The sequence below is a fragment of the Ahaetulla prasina genome, chromosome 3 (genome assembly GCF_028640845.1).
Source record: "Ahaetulla prasina isolate Xishuangbanna chromosome 3, ASM2864084v1, whole genome shotgun sequence".
Taxonomy (NCBI): domain Eukaryota; kingdom Metazoa; phylum Chordata; class Lepidosauria; order Squamata; family Colubridae; genus Ahaetulla; species Ahaetulla prasina.
In genome coordinates this window covers 115,460,801-115,482,512 of record NC_080541.1, presented here as the reverse complement: position 1 = coordinate 115,482,512, position 21,712 = coordinate 115,460,801, and the positions used below count along the sequence as shown (strand labels likewise).

At 42.5% G+C, this 21,712-nt stretch overlaps 1 protein-coding gene across 11 annotated transcripts in view; it reads left to right on the top strand.

Moving 5' to 3' along the window:
- PDE4DIP (phosphodiesterase 4D interacting protein) overlaps positions 1-21,712 on the top strand; it is a 473,453-nt gene that overhangs the window by 89,752 nt on the left and 361,989 nt on the right. For 2 of the 11 annotated variants that reach the window (XM_058176218.1, XM_058176221.1), the window contains exons 1-4: positions 9,855-11,244; positions 11,925-12,041; positions 13,538-13,657; positions 16,776-16,892. The exons of 2 other annotated variants lie outside the window; for them this stretch is intronic. In XM_058176218.1, coding sequence (XP_058032201.1) covers positions 10,162-11,244; positions 11,925-12,041; positions 13,538-13,657; positions 16,776-16,892 — 1,437 coding nt within the window. In that variant the 5' untranslated portion in view covers positions 9,855-10,161. Of the gene's footprint in view, positions 1-9,854; positions 11,245-11,924; positions 12,042-13,537; positions 13,658-16,775; positions 16,893-21,712 lie in introns of those variants that run through there. 7 more of the 11 variants (XR_009154308.1, XM_058176226.1, XM_058176224.1 and 4 more) reach the window with 5 other exon arrangements.

Here is a 21,712-nt window from a genome sequence, read left to right as displayed (position 1 = left end):
ATACCAACCACTCCCCCTTGCTGCAAAACTACGAGCATTTTATGACTGCACTGAGGAGGAGGTTTGAGGACCCCCTGGCAGAGCAGAAGGCCAAAGGTCGAATGAAAACCATCAGGCAAGGGAGGAGACCGGTGGCTGATTATAACCAGGAGTTCAGTGATTTAGTTCCCCTGATGAGAGGGTGGTCGGAGGTGACCCTTGTGGATATTTACAAAGATGGTCTGAATGGAGACCTCTATGAACTGTGTCGAGCACGAGCCTCTCCAACTACGCTGTATGGCTGGTACACCCTGGCAGCAGAGATGGAAATCGAACTAGTGAAGGACCGTGGCAGAAGACAGCGCACTGGAGGGCCATCCCTTGGCCGGTCCCCAGGAGGCACCTATAGGGACGTCCCTAGATCGGAGGGTGGAAGACCACGTTAGTCTGCGTGCTACAGATGTGGAAAGAAGGCCACCGAGCAGCCGACTGTAGGGTTAAGTTGATACCAAGCGCGACCTCTGGTGGTGAAAAGGAACCAGTGAAACCAGCGGCTAAGGCGCGTAAGCCGGCAAAAGTGGGGGAGGGCGTTGCCAAGAAGGGCACGCCCATCAAGGAGGATGGCGAAGCGTCGACCGATACTGACGACAGCAAAACCACATCAGAGTCCGATGAAGACCTTCTGGTGAGTTGGGCACGGGGCCCCTTGGACATTCCAGTCAATCTACATGTACCCTCTTCGGGTAATAAGGGAGAACTGCTAGCACTACTAGATTCTGGATGCACTAGATGTATGGTCAGTCCCGAACTAGTAGAAAAAATGGAACTAAGATTGAGAACCCTAAGTAGGCCCATAGCGTTTCCCCAGTTGGATGGCTCTGTGGCAGGGGGAGGACCCGCCCATTTCGTAACAGAACCCATAGAAATGATAATAGGAGACCACCGCGAAATTCTGAACTTCATAGTAGCCCCAGGAATGGACCAACCCCTGTTGCTAGGCCTGTCATGGTTGCGGAAATGGAACCCCCATATTAACTGGAGAACGGGAGTCCTACGTTTCCACTCCAAAACATTAAAAGGGAAAAAGGGGGAACCCAAGAAGGGATCTACCGTGGCCATGCACCAGGATACGTTGGGGGCAATGATCGAACGGATAGACGGGGAGGAGAGGATACCCAAGGAATACTGGGACTTGCGAGAAGTCTTTAGTGAGAAAGCATCAGACGTACTTCCTCCCCATAGGCCTATTGACTGTGCCATAGACATCCTTCCGGGGGTAAAGCTTCCAAAACCAAAAGCTTATCCCATGACCCAAAAGGAATTGGGGGAGCTACGTAAATTCATAGACAAAAACCTAGAGCGGGGTTTTATCCAACCGGCTAGACCTCGCGTGGCTGCGCCAGTGATGTTCCGGGAAAAGAAAGATGGCTCCTTTCGTCTTATAGTTGACTATAGGAATTTAAACGCGGTGTGCGCCGAAAACATATACCCCATGCCACTCATGAAAGATATGTTAGCACATTTAGCGAAGGGAAAGTTCTTCACCAAACTGGACCTGCGAGAAGCCTACTACAGAGTTCGTATAAAGGAGGGGGATGAATGGAAAACCGCTTTCAACTGTCCACTAGGATGTTTCCAGTTTCGAGTACTACTCTTTGGACTGCAGGGGGCGCCCGCAGTTTTTATGCAACTAATAAATGAAATACTCCATCAGCATTTGTTCAAAGGAGTTCTTGTCTACCTTGACGACATACTTATCTATACCGAAACAATGGAAGAACATATTAAACTAGTAAGAGCTGTTCTCAAAAAGTTATTATCTGCAGAACTGTATTGTAAGCTATCCAAATGTGATTTCCATCAAACTAAAATAGACTACTTAGGGTATCGCATTTCAGCTGATGGGTTAGAAATGGATCCAGAAAAAGTGAAAGCTGTCTTGGAATGGGCCCCCCCACGCACACGCAAGCAATTGCAAAGTTTTTTAGGATTCGCAAATTTCTATCGTCAATTTATCCCCTCCTTTGCTCAAATTGATTTACCAATCACCAACCTCTTGAAAACTAAAGGAGACACGAAACCCAAGCCATCATTACCTCTCGAATGGACAATGGAATGTCAGGCAGCTTTTGAAAAATTGAAATGACTCTTTGCCGCTGAACCTATTTTAAAACACCCTGACATGGATGTTCCTTTTGTAATACAAGCTGATGCCAGTGATGTAGCAGTCGGAGCCGTTTTACTCCAAAACAATGCTGATGGTAAACTACAACCCTGTGCTTTCACTTCTCGAAAATTGACTGAAACTGAAAGACGATGGGCTATTTGGGAAAAGGAAGCATTTGCAGTTCATTGGGCTCTACGAACGTGGAGACAATTCTTAGAGGGTTCAAATCATCCTTTTGAAGTTTGGACTGATCACAAAAATCTAGAAGCCCTAAAGACTCCTAGAAAACTTTCACCTAAACAAGCCCGCTGGGCTCAATATTTTAACCACTTTAATTTCACTTTACATTACATTCCTGGGGGGGAAAACTTCTTAGCGGATGCTCTCTCACGTTTGCCCCAATACAATTGCACTCGCTCCGAGGTGGTTCGACCAATACTTCCCGTGCAACAGTTGGCAGCCCCGGCTATAACTAAAAGCCACTCAAAAGCTGAACCCTCACTCCCAGATGAACTGACCAAGTCGTTTAAAGAAGCTTTAAACACTGATGACTGGTACTTAGCGCATTTCCATGAATGCACACTCCGTGATGGACTAGCTTGGATTGGAACAAAACTATATGTTCCTCTATCACTCAGAGAAACCATCCTACAACGATGCCATGATGCCAAAATGGCAGGGCATTTTGGATTTGTGAAAACTTTGCATCTTCTTAAAAGACAATTTTGGTGGCCAAGTCTTAAAAAAGACATTCAAGCATATGTAGCAAGTTGCCCTATTTGCGCATCATCCAAAAGGCCTCCGGGCAAACCTCCTGGACTACTTCAAACGGTAGCCAGGCCAGGAACCCCATGGAAAGAAATATCCATGGATTTCATAGTGGAATTACCTGAAAGTTCAGGCAATACTGTTATATGGGTTGTGACTGACCTTTTCTCCAAACAAGTCCATTTTATTCCATGTTCAAAAATACCCTCCTCAAAAACTCTAGCAAGGTTGTTTGTACAACACATTTATAGACTCCACGGAGTTCCTGAGCTCATCATTTCAGATCGAGGAGTTCAATTCACTTCTCAATTTTGGAAAGAATTTTTACGACTCATTGGCTCCGCCCAAGGATTAAGCTCCTCCCATCATCCCCAAACTAATGGAAGCTGTGAACGTTCGAACTCTGTACTAGAACAATATCTACGATGTTATGTTAACTACCAGCAAGACAATTGGGCAGACCTCTTACCTTTTGCTGAAGTTGCCTACAACAACTCAATTCATAGTAGCACGGGATTTACTCCCTTTAAAATAGCTTCAGGTCAAGATTTTGTTCCTATCTCGGAACTCCCAAAGGAAGAAACTACTGTTTCCTCTTTGTCAGAATGGATAGATCAAATACAAAGCACATGGAAAATGACTACTTAAGGCGATCGGCGCTCACCGTGCGCATAAAAACAAGCAGATAAAAAGGTCCCTGAGAACAAATATCAAGTGGGCGATAAGGTTTATCTTTCCACCAAATATCTTCAAACCACTCAGAAATCTAAGAAACTTGGACCCAAATATGGGACCTTTCCCCATAGTAAAAATCATCAACACCGTGACAGTACAACTAGATTTACCAAAAACACTTAGGAGAATTCACCCCGTTTTCCATGTGAGCTTGCTGAAACCTGAACACACATCTACTTTCCGTCCTAACCATACACCCCCTCCTATACCAATTCTCATAGAGGGCGAACAACACTTTGAAATAAAAGAAATTTTAGATTCAAGAAAACATAGAAATAAAATTCAATATCTTATTGCTTGGAAACACTTCCCGTTATCCCAAGCTGAATGGGTGAACAAAGAAGATGTTCGTGCTTGGAAAAGATAGCACAATTCTATAAAAATATCCTGACAAACCCTAACTTCTCTTTTTCTTTCTAGGACTGACGTCCTTGTTGCAGGAGGGCCGAATGTCAGCCTCCACTCCAATCTTCGTATACTTTTGAATGATTATATCAGTAGATAGAATGTGAAATGTTTATTTCTGTATTATAAAACTATTAAGGAAATGAGATGTATCATACCACCGTACAGGGTAAGGGAAAGGAGCCTATTAAGAGTGTCGGCTGACATAACAGTGGGGGAGGGGTGATTAACGACTGAGTGTTATCAGCGCGGGCTTTTCTAACAGACACTGCATTCCTAAGATGACTGACAATTAGAGACCTGTGGAAGAAGATTACCACGAGGGGCCGAGAAGGAGCTGGCATTGGCCCAGACCAGCCTGACCTCCTGGAGGAGGAGGGACAATTGGGGGGATATGATATGTTAGCCATATTTTGTCTCAGATCCAACTTTACTTAGCTGCTATCAAGACTGTAAATAGTAAAAGTACTTTTCTTTATTCCAAATGAAGTCAAGGTGAATTCTTTCCTAATTATAGTCGGAGGTAGCCTGACACCAGGTCATACATATATAAAGCCAGTCAGTCAGGGATGTTACAAATATCAAGTCTTCTTACCAACGTAGACTTGCACAACAAACAAGGTCTTCTTTCAGTTCGGCAAAGCACAGTTCAATTCACAACAGTCAGTATCTTGAGGAATCAGTAACTAGCCATGATCAAGCAACGATCATAAAGCTCAAATATACAGTTGCAGCATATCATCAGGTAACAATGCTGTAGCGTCCCTATAGATTCCTCACAAGCCATAATTTAGTAGTCCTTTTATACATTAGCTACAGATCTCAACCAATCAGGATGCTTGCATGATGCAGCACAGCCTTAAAGCAATATCATGTCTTTCTACAAACATATATAGTTAGTTTATATATTGCCTGGCCAACTAGTTAGGCAAATAACAATTTCCTGACAATCTCAACAGCCAAAGAAGGTGGAACATAATTAAACTTAACATTGGAACAAAGACAACCCAGAAACAACAAAATGGTGCAGGAACTAACTGAAATGATCACTCAAAGTGGAATTAAATGAAATGATTATAATGATGCATGGAAAACCTAAACCTGATGAACTAGAGACTGTGTTAGAACATACCCAAGTGGACAAAGAAACCATCAACGAGAAGCAAGAAATTAGTACTAAAGACAAAGACATTGATTATGAAAAATTAAATGATTATGCTGGGAGTGATAATGAAAAAAAGAGGGGAGTTAGGAGAAAATTAACTGAAAAAAGAAAACAAATAAAGGGAAGAAAAGGAAAGGGGAAAAGGTTAGAAATGAATGTGAACTTTAAAGATTACATTGGGGTTAACAATGACAAAAATAGAGGGGTTGGAAAGAGACAAGGAGAGAAAGAAGAGGGGAAGAGACAAAATATAAAAAACTCAAATGATTACACTGGGATCAACAGTGGTAAAATAAGAAAGGGGAAAAAGGGGAAAAGGAGGTGTCAGTTTGAGGAACTTGGAGGAACCTCAGGCCTCAGAGCTTTATTTCGTTGAGGGTGTTCCTTGGAACCCTGACAGGAAGAGTGCAGATGGAAATACAGGGCAAATTAGGAGAGTAAGGAACTTTAAAAATAGGGGAAAGGGGGGGAAAAGAAGAAAATAAAAGAATGGGAGAAAGGGAAAAAGAAGTAGTTAATGGATCTATAATTATAAATGAATGGTAGTGAGTTTGGTAGATGTGATCGTAATACTTGGAATGTCTTTGATTGTAATAAAGGAATTTAACTAAAACATTTGAAATTATATTGTATTGTGAAGATGAAAATTGCCTTTCTTATTGTTTAATATGAAGAGATTGGAATTGAGAAATAGAATTGAATGATTTAATGTTATATTAACATTAATATAATGAGCTGTTGGAGGTGCTTGCCGCGGTGGCGGTTGAGACCCCCAGACTTGTAGTCATGGGGGATTTCAACCTGCCATCAGTCGGCTTGTCATCGACGGCAGCTCAGGAGTTCCAGGCTTCCATGACGGCCTTGGACCTGATTCGAGTAAATGATGGCCCTACGCACACGGGGGGAGGCACGCTGGACTTGATTTTTATCGCTGGACAGTGGTTAAATGATCTGGAATTAGATGATTTAGTAACAGAACCAATGTCATGGTCCGATCATTTTCTCCTTCGCCTAGACTTCCGAACCGCCACTCACCATCGCAGGGAGACGGAACCTATAGGTTGGTTCCGTCCCAGGCGCCTGATGGACCCTGAGAGGTTCCTGACGGAGCTTGGGCCATTTCCTGAGGATCTGGCCCACGGCACGACTGAGGAACTAGTCGTGGCCTGGGAACAGGCCGCGGCTGGGGCCTTGGACCGTGTCGCGCCTTTGCGGCCTCTGACCCAGGGCAGATCTCGCCCGGCCCCTTGGTTCTCCGAGGGGCTGAGGGAGATGAAACGCCGGAGAAGACGCCTAGAGAGCACTTGGAGGTCCAGTCGTTCCGAGGCTGATCGGACACTAGTTAGGTCCTATTCTAGGACCTACCTAGTGGCAATGAGGGAGGCGGCGTTCTCGCCTCCACCCTCATTGCGTCGGCAGATAACCGCCCGGCCGCCCTGTTTCGGGTGACCCGCTCTCTCCTTCATCAGGAGGTACGGGATGACCCGTTGCAGGGACGAGCCGAGGAGTTTAGTGGTTATCTATACGATAAAATCGCTCAGCTCCGGGACGGTCTGGACCGAAATTGGGATAATCCAAGCGAGGGAGAGGAGACACGTCTTGTTGAGCCGGTTTGGGATGAGTTTGACCCTGTGGCTCCCGAGGACGTGGACAGGTTGTTGGGGAGGCTTCACGCCACAACATGTTTACTGGACCCGTGTCCTTCCTGGCTGGTACTGGCCACTCAGGAGGTGACACGAGGCTGGCTCCAGAGGATTATCAACGCTTCTTTGCTGGAAGGGGTTTTCCCTGCCGCCTTGAAAGAGGCGGTGGTGAGACCCCTCCTCAAGAAGCCCTCCCTGGACCCAGCTATTTTGGGAAATTATCGTCCAGTCTCCAACCTTCGCTTCGTTGCGAAGGTTGTAGAGAGTGCTGTGGCGCGACAGCTACCCCAATACCTGGATGAAGCCGTCTATCTAGACCCGTTCCAGTCCGGCTTTCGACCCGGATACAGCACGGAGACAGCTCTGGTCGCATTGGTGGATGATCTCTGGCGGGCCAGGGACAGGGGGTACTCCTCTGCCCTGGTCCTATTAGACCTCTCAGCGGCTTTTGATACCATCGACCATGGTATCTTGCTGCGCCGGTTGGGGGGATTAGGAGTGGGAGGCACCGTGTATCGGTGGTTCTCCTCCTATCTCTCCGACCGGTCGCAGACGGTGTTGACAGGGGGGCAGAGGTCGGCCGCGAGGTGCCTCACTTGTGGGGTCCCGCAGGGGTCGATTCTCTCGCCCCTGCTGTTCAACATCTACATGAAGCCGTTGGGTGAGATCATCAGTGGCTTTGGGGTGAGATATCAACAGTACGCTGATGACACCCAGCTGTACTTTTCCACCCTGGGCCACCCCAATGAAGTTGTTGAAGTGCTGTCCCGGTGTTTGGAAGCCGTACGGGTCTGGATGGGGAGAAACAGGCTCAAGCTTAATCCCTCCAAGATGGAGTGGCTGTGGATGCCGGCATCTCGATTCAGTCAACTGCAGCCGCAGTTGACTGTTGGAGGCGAGTTATTGGCCCCAAAGGACAGGGTGCGCAACTTGGGTGTCCTCCTGGATGATCGGCTGTCGTTTGAAGATCATTTGACGGCCGTCTCCAGGAGGGCCTTCCACCAGGTTCGCCTGGTTCGGCAGTTGCGCCCCTTCCTTGATCGGGATGCCTTGTGCACAGTCACTCATGCGCTCGTTACCTCTCGCTTGGATTATTGTAATGCTCTCTACATGGGGCTCCCCCTGAAGTGCACTCGGAGGCTTCAGTTAGTCCAGAATGCAGCTGCACGGGTGATAGAGGGAGCTCCGCGTAGCTCCCATGTAACACCGCTCCTGCGCAGACTGCACTGGCTACCTGTGGCCTTCCGGGTGCACTTTAAGGTGTTGGTTACGATCTTTAAAGCGCTCCATGGCTTAGGGCCCGGGTACTTACGGGACCGCCTGCTGTTACCACATGCCTCCCACTGACCCGTACGCTCTCACAGAGAGGACTTCTCAGGTGCCGTCCGCCAAACAATGTCGGCTGGCGGCCCCAGGAAGGGCCTTCTCTGTGGGGCTCCACACTCTGGAGCAGGCTTCCCCAGGCTTACGCCAAATACCTGACCTTCGGACTTTCCGCCGCGAACTGAAGACACACCTTTTTATTCGCGCGGGGCTGGCTTGAATTGAATTTTAAATGGTAAATTTTTATTAATTTTAAATGGGGTTTTTAGTGTAAGGTAATTTTTTAAATTCTCAGGCTAATTTAATAAGTTTTTTAAATTGCATTTTAATTGTATTTTGTATTGCTTGTTTTATTCTGCCTGTACACCGCCCTGAGTCCTTCGGGAGAAGGGCGGTATAAAAATAAAATAAATAAATAAATAAAATAAATAAAAATATACTTAAATGAATTGTAGTAATATATTTGATTGTAATATTTGGAAAGCTGATGAAAAAGAAATGGGAAAAAGGGAAGGAAATGGGTTATACATATAAAATTGTATGAATATTAATATCTAAAATTGTAATAATGGAATCTAGGGAAAATATTTGAAATTATATTATATTGGGAAAAGGGATCAATGGGAAAATGTTTGAATAAGATGATTTATATGTATTTGAAAAAGGAATGGAAAATTGGATTTATTAAAAAAAACCAGTGGAGGTGGCTGATCAATTAATAACAGATCCCACTTCTCCCATCCATCCTGCTTCTGCCCTCCCCATCTTTTAATTGGGTGGTAGTGTTTGGATTTTGTACTGACTTATTTATGTTTTTAGTTTATACAGTTTTTTATGATTGTAAGCCACCCAGAGTTACCTTGAGGTAAGATGTGCAGCCTAAAAATTTAATAAACAAGCAAATAAAAACTGTATTAAAACTAAATCCTTATTTTGAGTTTGGATCTCCCTCTGCTTCCAATGATTGGTTCTTGTCCTACCCGTGCAAAAATAAATCCACCCACTCACCCTTTGATAACCCTTCAACTATTGGAAATTTGCTATCATATCTCCCTTTAGTCGTCTCTAACCTGACATACCTAGTTCTTCATAGAATTTAGTGTCCAAGCCCCTCACCATTTTTGTTACTTTTTTCTGCACTCTTCCCAATTCCGCATCCTTCTTGTATTGTGGTGAGCAGAACCAAGAGATCGGAGGCATATAAATTTAATAAATAAAATAAATTTATTTTAAACCTCATACATCCTTCTTATAGTCAAACCATCTCAGCCCTTTTTTTACTTGAACAATCTTGTATACAGTTCACCTATTCATGTTTGACCCTTTATCTCGGACTGATAGGAGCACAGCGATACAGTAATTAAATTGAAACGAGGGTATAAAACTTTGCTTATCTTTAATCAGCAAATCAAATAGTTTCGGAGTCAGTAAGGACATTTCTATACGAAACTACGCTTAAAACACTCCTTCAATGCCTTGATTTCGGGGAAACCACACGTTTTTACATAAAAGAAAGGCACTATTCGAAGCCGGCGGGAAGAGAGAGTGTGATGCTGCGCCTTTAGCATGTACTATTTATTTGCTTGGCAAGCTGGTAAACTACATTTCCCAAGAATCTTGGCGCGAAATGTGTACTGCCATTGTCACGGCCATCTTGAAATCTGAACTGCTATTAAAAAAAGATTTGTGGGTTGCAGCGTCTTTCCCACTCTTGCAGCAGCCTGGGGAAAAGTGGGTAGTAGCTTGTTGGAAGGAGGTGCTTTCGGATACTGAAGTCGTCAGTAGGTCAGCTATCCGGTTCGGGCGGAGAGGTGTATGAGATTGAATGGAGGGGCATTTTTGAGCTAGATAGATCTGTGGGGAAGGAATATTTTGGCTCCTCCCATCTGATGTTAGTGATGTTTCGGTCAGCTAAAATCAACCCAGCTGGGAAATAGCAACCTAGAAGACAAAAGAGAAGGGAGGCCCCTGATGAAATGAGGGAATCCTGTCGAATTTGTGGTCGGGAACTCTGTGGCAATCAGAGGCGCTGGATCTTCCACACCGCAACTAAATTGAATTTCCAGGTTTTGCTCTCGCATGTTCTGGGCAAGGAGATCTCACGGGATGGCAAAAACGAGTTTATCTGCAGCAAGTGTGCCTTTATGTTGGAGCGCATATATCGATTTGATACTGTTATTGCGCGCATCGAAGCGCTGTCAATTGAGCGGTTACAGAAGCTGATGTTAGAAAAGGATCGCCTCAAGCTGTGTATCGCCGGAATATACAGGAAGAACAATGGCGAGCCCACCGACGAGACGACGGACGTCTCCAGCCTGTCGGAACTGCGCTACTCGACTCTCCTCCAGGAAGACTTCGCTTATTCAGGGTTTGAATGCTGGGCAGAGCCAGAGGAACGCGTTGGAGACCCACAAACGTGCCACGCTGCAGAAAGCCGTCCTAGGCGGTGTCGAGGTTGTGCTGTGCTGCGCGTTACTGATGCTGATTATGAGGCAATTTGCAAAATCCCACGAAAGGTGGCAAGAAATCTCTCCTGTGGATCATCCAGATGTTCTGCTAACGTTTGTAGTGAAGAGTTACTTATATGTGAGCCAGTAACTACTGACTTGCTAAGCGTCAAGGAGCCTTTGGATGAAGAAATAGTGGAAGGGGAAACTTCCGAATTGTCCCTTGAGTCATTGGATGCAACCGCGATCGCTGATGCAATACATCCAAAAGAGGAGGAAACGGACACAGAGGCAAAGAGAAACGCGATGTGTAACTGTATAAATGGTTGTGGAGCCCAAAGATTGTCACTTCAGGGCAACAGGTTAGAGGTAGCCCTTAATTTGGTGAAAGCTTTTGACTGTAAGCCAATCCAGAGTCCCAGAGGGAGCAAGTTACCTATTCCTGTAAAATCAAGGTCTCATTGCCGGAACTTCGATAAAAACTCTTCTGGCTTCTCAGGTGTGGTGCTGAAATCTCAACCTGGCTTTGCCTTAGCTTTTGCTTTGGAGATGTCCGATCTGCAGGAATTGTGGGAAGACTTATGTATGGATTATGTTCCACTTCGAACTAAGGTAGAAGATTATTTCTTCCAATTCCGCCTTTCAGATTCTCAAATATTGTCATTCTTTTTTTTTTTAATGAACAAGTTTTTATTGATTTTTTTTAAATTTTTTAAAATATTGTCATCCTGTACTTGTGATTCACTTTTGGCTTGAGATGCAACCTCAGGTTACTTTCTTCATCCACTACAGTTTACCACTTGCTTTCTTCACCCATTATTCTTGGATTCTGAAAATTGCAAGTTCATTTTCTGCTTTTTTACTTGAAGTTTTTTCTTTTAGCTTTCAGTTATGTTTGCTTTGCAAAGGATTAAAATGAATGTTATTTTCTGCCTTACATGTGAAATAAGAGTTATCTTTTAAAAAGTCCTTGTAGGGTTGAATTCATTAGTCCAGATTTGTGCTAGCTATGACCTGATTAGGATATTTACATAAAAATTGGCATGTCTTCTGTGGGTTTTTTAAAAAGGGAATTGTTATTCTCATAAAAATATATCACTTCAGATTGTCTTCATTGGCATGCTAGATATCATGTGCAAGGAGACTGCATTGTGAATTTCATTGACTTTGTTAACAAAATTTTATAAATTTTATTGATACATTAAGTTGCTATACTTAACATATAGTACGTCTAACAGCATTTTTAAAAGATTTTTTTAAATCCTGCCTATTATTTCTATAAACAACTCAAGGTGGTGAACATACATAGTATCCTCCTACTTTCCCTTCAAGAGCAACTGCCCTATGAAGCAAGTGGGGTGAGAGAGACTGACTGGCCAAAAATCACTCAGCCAGCTTTCATGCCTATGGTGAGACTGGATCTCACTGTCTGTAGTTTCTAACCCAATGTCTTAACCATTAGACCAAACTGGCTTTATATTTATATATCTATTATATCTATATTTATATAGCAATAAATGCTAATTTCAGTTAGCAATAGCACTTAGACTTACAGTGTTTTATAACACTCTCTGAGTGGTTTGCAGTATTGGTTTGCATATTGTCCCCAACATTCTGAGACCTCATTTAACAACCTTGGAAGGGTGAGTCAACCTTGAGCCTGTCAGGATCAAATTTCAGATTGTGGGCAGAGCCTGCAATACTCCATTCTAATCACTGTGCCACCAGGGCTCCTTACCTTAGAAAGTAGAATGCCTGTAACTACTGTATAATAGCTGATTTTTGAACGACAGTTGTACTTTCTTTCAGCAATTTTGTTTTCTCCTCTTTTTTTAACATTACAAAACTCAGTTAAATTAAGTTAACTGCATGGTGGAAATCCAGAGATAGCATCACACACAGAATTGAGCTTCGCTGAAGATTATCTTCTTGCAACATCTCCAGGAATTGATTCTATTAAAATCATGAAGTTACCATTAATTCTGGAATTTGTGAAAGAGAAGCTGTTTTCTATAGTTTTAATATTGTGTATGCACAATCTTAAGCATTTATACAGAAATCCTACTGAACTCAATAAGTAAGATTGTAGTCTTGCTTAAAATCATAAAATGTTACAAAGATCTACTGGACTTAAACTAGTACTTTTTATCTATATTGATATCTAATCTAGGGTAAGTTTCTTAAATTTATCATAAGTACGGAAAAAGGGGCTCAAACATAGGTTAAAAAATTAAAAGTCGAAAAGAGATTAAATAGACAGGCAGGCAGGCTGGCTAGTCTTGCTATATCAAAGAAAATAAAAGTAAAATAAAAGATCTATTTCCAGGATAAAACAGGTTAAAGAAAATACAATAATAAAATACATATATACTAAATACAAAAAATCAACAATCAAATAAATGCATCACCTTTATGTGATACCCTGATCTGTTCAATATAATAGAGTTTTAGTTGAACTGACTCATCTATAGGCTTTGCAATTCTGCTAACAATGTAGCTAAAATGTTAGAAGACAAGTTGCATTCCATTAAAAAAACTAATTTTACTTCTCTCTTATAGAGATGCATTGCAGATATCATAGTGAAAGATGTCTCTGTCTAGTGGTGGGAATACTTTATATTTTGAAATTATTTGCAAATATTGCCTTCAAATGTGTGTAATTGCAGCACCTTCTCTGCTATTTATTAAAGAAGCTGAGTGTTTCAGCTTCATGAACCAGAAAAAAAGATAATGATCCTTTAAATAATCCTCTCAAATTCAGCAGCTTAAAAAATAGAGGTTTGTTAATAAATAAATAAATGCTACACTTTGCCTCTTCCAAGCAGTTTTAGTGAAATGATACAACAACGAAAGGTAAAGAATATCTCAGCAAATACTATTTTTCTTATTCTCTTTGTCTCTTCAGAATATGTTTGAGGCTAATCAGCAGCTAACTTACTGCGATATGTCATTCAGTGAAGAGGAAATTCTATTAAATGATACAGAACATATGGAAAAAATCAGCTCTTTAAATGCTATGAATAAGGTATTTATTTAATTTCAAAAATGTTCAAAATTATCTTGGGAACAATAAAATTGTTTCTAAATGTAACATCTTCAGTCAGTGTGCTGGCTAGAATATACCTTAATGTAGTTTTGGCTTTCAAGGTTAGAAACAAGCAAATATATTACAGAGAAGAAGATCTTAACAAGCTGAAATATTGTGCAAAATCCAGCACTATGAAATTTAATAGGATCAAATCAAAGATATGAACACAGAATGGTGGGCACAACAGTGTATGAAAAGAAAAATCGGAGGTATCTTTGTAGCCGATAGAACTGTTCAATTGTTTTGTGGGAACAGGTAAGAAACTGTAGGTTAAAATTACAAGAAATTGATTTTAATTGAACATGAGGAAAAAATTACTACTGGGGGTGCTGAAACAAAGGCTGGATGGCTATTTTGGGGGGATGCTATATTAGCTTTCAGCACTGAGCAGAGTGTTCAAATATATTATCTTCAAGATCCAATTCATACATTCATATAGCAGTAATACCAAAATAATACAAATAATTTTTGACTGGTACTCCATATAGTATTATTTTGTACTTGCTTAAAAGGCACATTGATAATGCCTTAAATAAATGTGATTCAAAGTTATCTGAAAGTCAATAGCTATAGAGTAATCTGGGGTTTCTGGTGAAAATTTAGCTATTCTAAGTTTTTCGTTAAATGTCAACAGTCCGACTAGCAAACCCAAGAAAAGTCGACACTCTCAGGAACTTTGTAATCCTGAAACTAAAACTTTATTGGATACACCATTTTGGCACTGAAGAAATAAAACCAGCTCTGAAGTTTTCCTGCGCAATGCTACATAGTTAAACATTAATCTCCCCTCCTTCCCACCCATAGGGTCATGCTGTCCAGTTATGAATCAATCTTTTGTTTTGAGAAGAGTTCATTTCTTTGTCATACTGCAGTAGTGACCTTGGTAGGTTCTTGGCTCATACAGTCTATTTTTGGATCATCTGCATTCCTTCTCACACGTCCCTCCACCCAGTTCTTTGGCAAGTTGAATAGCGATAAGTTTTCAAATGGTTCAGAAGTGGTTCAAATTTGACATTAAATAAAATTTAACGAAGTTTAACAAAGAAGTTGAATTTCCCCCTAGCTGAAAGCATCTTCAGCCATTCGTTTGCATTCTTTTGTTCTTGCTGTCTGAAAGTTAATATGTTATTTGTTTAAATCAAGATGAAAGCCTTGCTTGTATAGAATATATCTTCCTAAATTAGCAAATCTTTCTGTGCAAAACACATCTGGAAATCTGAAAAGCTGCTGTAAGTTAATGTGCCATCTGGTGTGCACACCTTTTTTCTATAAGTATTTTCATGAAATACTATATCGTGTACTAAAAATATATGTTTATATCTGTAAATGTGCAGATTGAAAACAATATTATGGGAATTATCCAGTAAGCTTAACAAACACTAGTGTCCTAAATTCAGGCCAGAGAAACATTGACATCAAGTATGTGGAAAAATTACATAAATCTTAATTTTTCTCACCTCTGTGTCAAGACTGACTCACACTTTCACCTACATTTTTGCTTCACTCACAACTTGATAATAAAGGGGATGGTGGTGAATGGAGTGCAAGGGTGGGATAATAATATCCAAGCATCTGTAGGCTTCTGTGAGATATTGCTGGCATCTCAAGGACACATCGAGCAGATGTAGCAGCTTGTTCCCATAACAAAATGAATAGAAGTGATTAGTATTGGACTATGGCTGTCCCATTGGGGAAAGAGGGAAATTAACTATGCTTGCTATTGCATGGGAAACCCAATGCTGATTTCGTTTCTTCTCTGCCAATGTGGTTTATTCAGTAAAGTTTTAGACTCTTGGTAAAATAATGTTCTATGAGTTTCTTTTTCTGGACTCACCAACTGGACAGTTGACACACTGATTTGGAGTACCTTTCCTTAATTTTTTGTGGCTGACAAATTAATCAGTTGAGGAATGAAATATTTATTGGGTAATATAGATAGAGAATTGAACAGAAAAATAAATTTTTGATTATAATACAGACAACCATTTGTCATTTTTTACATTCATGAACTTAAATCTGTTGTGAGCTCTCAAAAGAAAAATGTACTTCAGTTTTTGGTTCCAGAGTAGAATATAATGGTTACCTAGTTACATGAATCTGCTGATATTTTCCTTTATTCAATTATTTATTCCCTTAATAGAAAAATGTAGAAGAAAAATGTACTTGCAAGGCTATTGAAATGAGAGAAACAGTGCACTCAACAGGCAACAGAGCAAGCTGGATATTCTTGTAGATTGCTTCTTACTTTCCCTTGAATTTGCATGCATATATATATATATGCATACAAATTCAAATACACACGCACACGCACACGCACACACACACACACTTGGCATATTGAGGTCTTTTCTCATGTAAGGTTGAGAGTATCTTGGCGACGTTTCGATGAGGTCTCACTCATCATCTTCAGGCTGGTGCTTTCGGCTTCGTGCTTCTGTGAGCAAAGCGTGGTCGGAGCTGCCGTCTCTCTATAAATACTGGTTGGGAGGTGGGGAGTGTTGCTGTGAGCAGGTTGGTTGGCTGTGTGGTTGCATCTTGATTGGTAGATGGAGTGGGTGTTTGCAAGTGGATGTTTGCAGATTGGTCGGCTGCCTCACAGTATCCTGTGGGGTGTGGTCCTAGTCTTTTGTTCCTGAGCTTTGGTGTTTTGGCCTCTGGAGTTCTGTTATGTGATGTCTTGAGCAGATGGCTGTGATGCAGCATCCCGGGCCCTGGCCTGGCTCCGAGTCCATCATGTGTTCCTGTCATGTGTTCCTGTCATGTGTCAGCTTGCTTTGCGTGGGGATCGGAGGGGGGTGCAGCAGCCAGTGGTGCCAGCATCGTCTGGCTTCTGGATGGTGGTTGTGTTTTGTCTGTGGGATGGGTTTGAGTTTAAATCTGATGAGGATGATCGGTTGGTGGGGTTGTGTGTTATCCTGGGTCCGGTATCAATTTTCGTGGCTGGGACTCGTTTGTTGATGATAGATATATCTTTTTGTGTTTGCCTTTTCTTAAATATAAGGAATAAATATAAAAATTAAATTAGTGATATAAATTTATTTTTGGTATTCAACAGCTCCAAGACAAAGTGAATGAAATGGATTTTGAACTGAAATCTGTCCAGCATGCATCCAAGAAACAGGATCACATAATCCAGAAATTGAAAGAGATGTTAAAGAGCAAGGAAAATGAGGTTTGTAATTCTTTGAAGAATGAATACTGATATAGATCTAATGCAGTGGTGGGTTACAAGTTTTTTTACTACCGGTTCTGTGGGCGTGGCTTGCTTGATGGGCATGGATTGGTTGTCATGTGCCTGTGGCCGTGGCTTGGTGGTCATGTGGCTGTGGGCATAGCTTGGTGGTCATGTGACTGGGTGGGTGTCAAGCTACCTCCGACAATATAAAAGGAAAGAATTCACCTTGACTTCATTTGGAATGAAAACAAGTACTTTTACTTTTACAGTCTGGTTAGCAGCCAAGCAAAGCTGGAACTGAGACAAAATATAGCTAACATATCATATCCCCCCAATTGTCCCTCCTCCTCCAGGAGGTCAGGCTGGTCTGGTCCAATGCCAACTCCTTCACGGCCCCTCGTGGTAATCTTCTTCCACAGGTCTCTGGATGTCAGTCAACTTAGGAATGCAGTGTCGGTTAGAAAAGCGCGCGCTGATAAAACACAGTAGTTAATTATCCCTCCCCCTGTTATGTCAGTCGACACCCTTAATAGGCTCCTTTCCTTCACCCTGGACGGAGGTATGATACATCTCATTTCCTTAACAGTTTATAATACAGAAATAAACAGTTTACATTCTATCTACTGATATAATCATTCAAAAGCATATGAAGACTGGAGTGGAGGCTGACATTCGCCCTCCTGCAACAAGGACGCCAGTCCTAGAAAGAAAAAGAGAAGTTAGGGTTTGTCAGGATATTTTTATAGAATTGTGCTATCTTTTCCGAAGCACGAACATCTTCTTTGTTCACCCATTCAGCTTGGGATAACGGAAGTGTTTCCAGGAAATAAGATATTGAATTTTATTTCTATGTTTTCTTGAATCTAAAATTTCTTTTATTTCAAAGTGTTGTTCTCCTCTATGAGAATTGGTATAGGAGGGGTGTATGGTTAGGACGGAAAGTAGACGTGTGTTCAGGTTTCAGCAAACTCACATGGAAAACGGGTGGATTCTTCTAAGTGTTTTTGGTAATTGTAGTTGTACCGTCACGGGTTGATGATTTTACTATGGGGAAAGGTCCCACATATTTGCGTCCAAGTTTCTTAGATTTCTGAGTGGTTTGAAGATATTTGGTGGAAAGATAAACCTTATCGCCCACTTGATATTTGTTCTCAGGGACCTTTTTATCTGCTTGTTTTTATGTGCACGGTGAGCGTCGATCGCCTTGCGAGTCATTTTCCATGTGCTTTGTATTTGATCTATCCATTCTGACAAAGAGGAAACAGTAGTTTCTTCCTTTGGGAGTTCTGAGATAGGAACAAAATCTTGACCTGAAGCTATTTTAAAAGGAGTAAATCCAGTGCTACTATGAATTGAGTTGTTGTAGGCAACTTCAGCAAAAGGCAAGAGATCTGCCCAATTGTCTTGTTGGTAGTTAACATAACATCGGAGATATTGTTCTAGTACAGAGTTTGAACGTTCACAGCTTCCATTAGTTTGAGGATGGTGGGAAGAGCTTAATCCTTGGGCGGAACCAATGAGTCGCAAAAATTCTTTCCAAAACTGAGAAGTGAATTGAACTCCTCGATCTGAAATGATGCGATTAGGAACTCCGTGAAGTCTATAAATGTGCTGTACAAACAACTTTGCTAGAGTCTTTGAGGAGGGTATTTTCGAACATGGAATAAAATGGACTTGTTTGGAGAAAAGGTCAGTCACAACCCAAATAACAGTATTTCCTGAACTTTCAGGCAATTCCACTATGAAATCCATGGATATTTCTTTCCATGGGGTTCCTGGTCTGGCTACTGTTTGAAGTAGTCCAGGAGGTTTTCCCGGAGGTCTTTTGGATGATGCACAAATAGGGCAACTTGCTACATATGCTTGAATGTCTTTTTTAAGACTTGGCCACCAAAACTGTCTTTTAAGAAGATGCAAAGTTTTCACAAATCCAAAATGCCCTGCCATTTTGGCATCGTGGCAACGTTGTAGGATGGTTTCTCTGAGTGATAGGGGAACATATAGTTTTGTTCCAATCCAAGCTAGTCCATCACGGAGTGTGCATTCATGGGAATGAGTTAAGTACCAGTCATCGGTGTGTAAAGCTTCTTTAAATGACTTGGTTAGTTCATCTGGGAGTGAGGGGTCAGCTTTGGAGTGGCTTCTAGTTATTGCTGGGGCTGCTAACTGTTGTACGGGAGGTATTGGTTGAACCACCTCGGAGCGAGTGCAATTGTATTGGGGTAAGCGTGAGAGAGCATCTGCCAAGAAGTTTTTCCCCCCAGGGATATAATGTAAAGTAAAATTAAAGCGGTTAAAATATTGAGCCCAGCGGGCTTGTTTAGGTGAAAGTTTTCTAGGAGTCTTTAGAGCTTCTAGATTTTTGTGATCAGTCCAAACTTCAAAAGGATGATTTGAACCTTCTAAGAATTGTCTCCATGTCCGTAGAGCCCAATGAACTGCAAATGCTTCCTTTTCCCAAATAGCCCATCGCCTTTCAGTTTCAGTCAATTTTCGAGAAGTGAAAGCACAGGGTTGTAAATTACCATCAGCATTGTTTTGGAGCAGGACGGCTCCGACTGCTACATCACTTGCATCAGCTTGTATTACAAAAGGAACATCCATGTCAGGGTGCTTTAAAATAGGTTCGGCAAAGAGTCGTTTAATTTTTCAAATGCAGCTTGACATTCCATTGTCCATTCGAGAGGTAATGATGGCTTGGGTTTCGTGTCTCCTTTAGTTTTAAGAGGTTAGTGATTGGTAAAGCAATTTGAGCAAAGGAGGATGAATTGACGATAGAAATTTGCGAATCCTAAAAACTTTGGAGTTGCTTGCGTGTGCGTGGGGGGGCCCATTCCAAGACAGCTTTCACTTTTTCTGGATCCATTTCTAATCCATCAGCCGAAATGCGATACCCTAAGTAGTCTATTTTGGTTTGATGGAAATCACATTTGGAAAGCTTGCAATATAGTTCTGCAGATAATAACTTTTTGAGTACAGCTCTTACTAGTTTAATATGTTCTTCCATTGTTTCTGTATAGATAAGTATGTCGTCAAGGTAGACAAGAACTCCTTTGAATAAATGCTGATGGAGTATTTCATTTATTAGTTGCATAAAAACTGCGGGCGCCCCCTGCAGTCCAAATGGCAGTACTCGAAACTGGAAACATCCTAGTGGACAGTTGAAAGCGGTTTTCCATTCATCCCCCTCTTTTATACGAACTCTGTAGTAGGCTTCTCGCAGGTCCAGTTTGGTGAAAAATTTTCCTTTCGCTAAATGTGCTAACATATCTTTCATGAGTGGCATGGGATATATGTTTTCGGCGCACACCGCGTTTAGGTTCCTATAGTCAACTATAAGACGAAAGGAGCCATCTTTCTTTTCCCGGAACATCACTGGCGCCGCCACACGAGGCCTAGCCGGTTGGATAAAGCCCCGCTCTAGGTTTTTGTCTATGAATTTACGTAGCTCTCCCAATTCCTTTTGGGTCATGGGATAAGCTTTTGGCTTTGGAAGCTTTACCCCCGGAAGGATGTCTATGGCACAGTCAATAGGCCTATGGGGAGGAAGTACGTCTGATGCTTTCTCACTAAAGACTTCTCGTAAGTCCCAGTATTCCTTGGGTATTCTTTCTTCCCCGTCTATACGTTCAATCATTGCCCCCAACTTATCCTGGTGCAAGGTCACGGTAGGTTCCTTCTTGGGTTTCCCCTTTTCCCCTTTTAAGGCTTTGGAACGGAAACGTAGGACTCCCGTTCTCCAGTTAATATGGGGGTTCCATTTCCGCAACCATGACAAGCCTAACAACAGGGGTTGGTCCATTCCTGGGGCTACTATGAAGTTCAGAATTTCGCGGTGGTCTCCTATTATCATTTCTATGGGTTCCGTTACGAAATGGGCGGGCCCTCCCCCTGCCACAGAGCCATCTAACTGGGCAAAAGCTATGGGCCTACTTAAGGTTCTCAACCTTAGTTCCATTTTTTCTACTAGTTCGGGACTGACCATACATCTAGTGCATCCAGAATCGAGTAGTGCTAGCAGTTCCCCCTTATTACCCGAAGAGGGTACATGTAGATTAACAGGAATGTCCAAGGGGCCCCGTGCCCAACTCACCAGAAGGTCTTCATCGGACTCTGACGTGGTTTTGCTGTCGTCAGTATCGGTCGACACTTCGCCATCCTCCTTGATGGGCGTGCCCTTCTTGGCAACGCCCTCCCCCACTTTTGCTGGTTTCCGCGCCTTAGCCGCTGGCTTCACTGGCTCCTTTTCACCACCAGAGGTCGCGCTTGGTATCAACTTAACTCTACAGTCGGCTGCTCGGTGGCCTTCTTTCCCACATCTGTAGCACGCAGACGAACGTGGTCTTCCTCCCTCCAATCTAGGGACGTCCCTATAGGTTCCTTCTGGAAAACGGCCAAGGGATGGCCCTCCAATGCGCTGTCTTCTGCCGCGGTCCTTCACTAACTCGATTTCCATCTCTGCTGCCAGGGTGTACCAGCCATACAGCGTAGTTGGAGAGGCTCGTGCTCGACACAGTTCATAGAGATCTCCATTCAGACCATCTTTGAAAATGTCTACAAGGGTCACCTCCGACCACCCCCTCATCAAGGGAACTAAATCACTGAACTCCTGGTTATAATCAGCCACCGGCCTCCTCCCTTGCCTGATGGTTTTCATCCGACCTTTGGCCTTTTGCTCTGCCAGGGGGTCCTCAAACCTCCGCCTCAGTGCAGTCATAAAATGCTCGTAGTTCTGCAGTAAGGGGGAGTGGTTTGTATGTAACGACACATACCACGCAGCTGCTCTTCCGGTCAAATTATGAGTCACAGCTCTCACT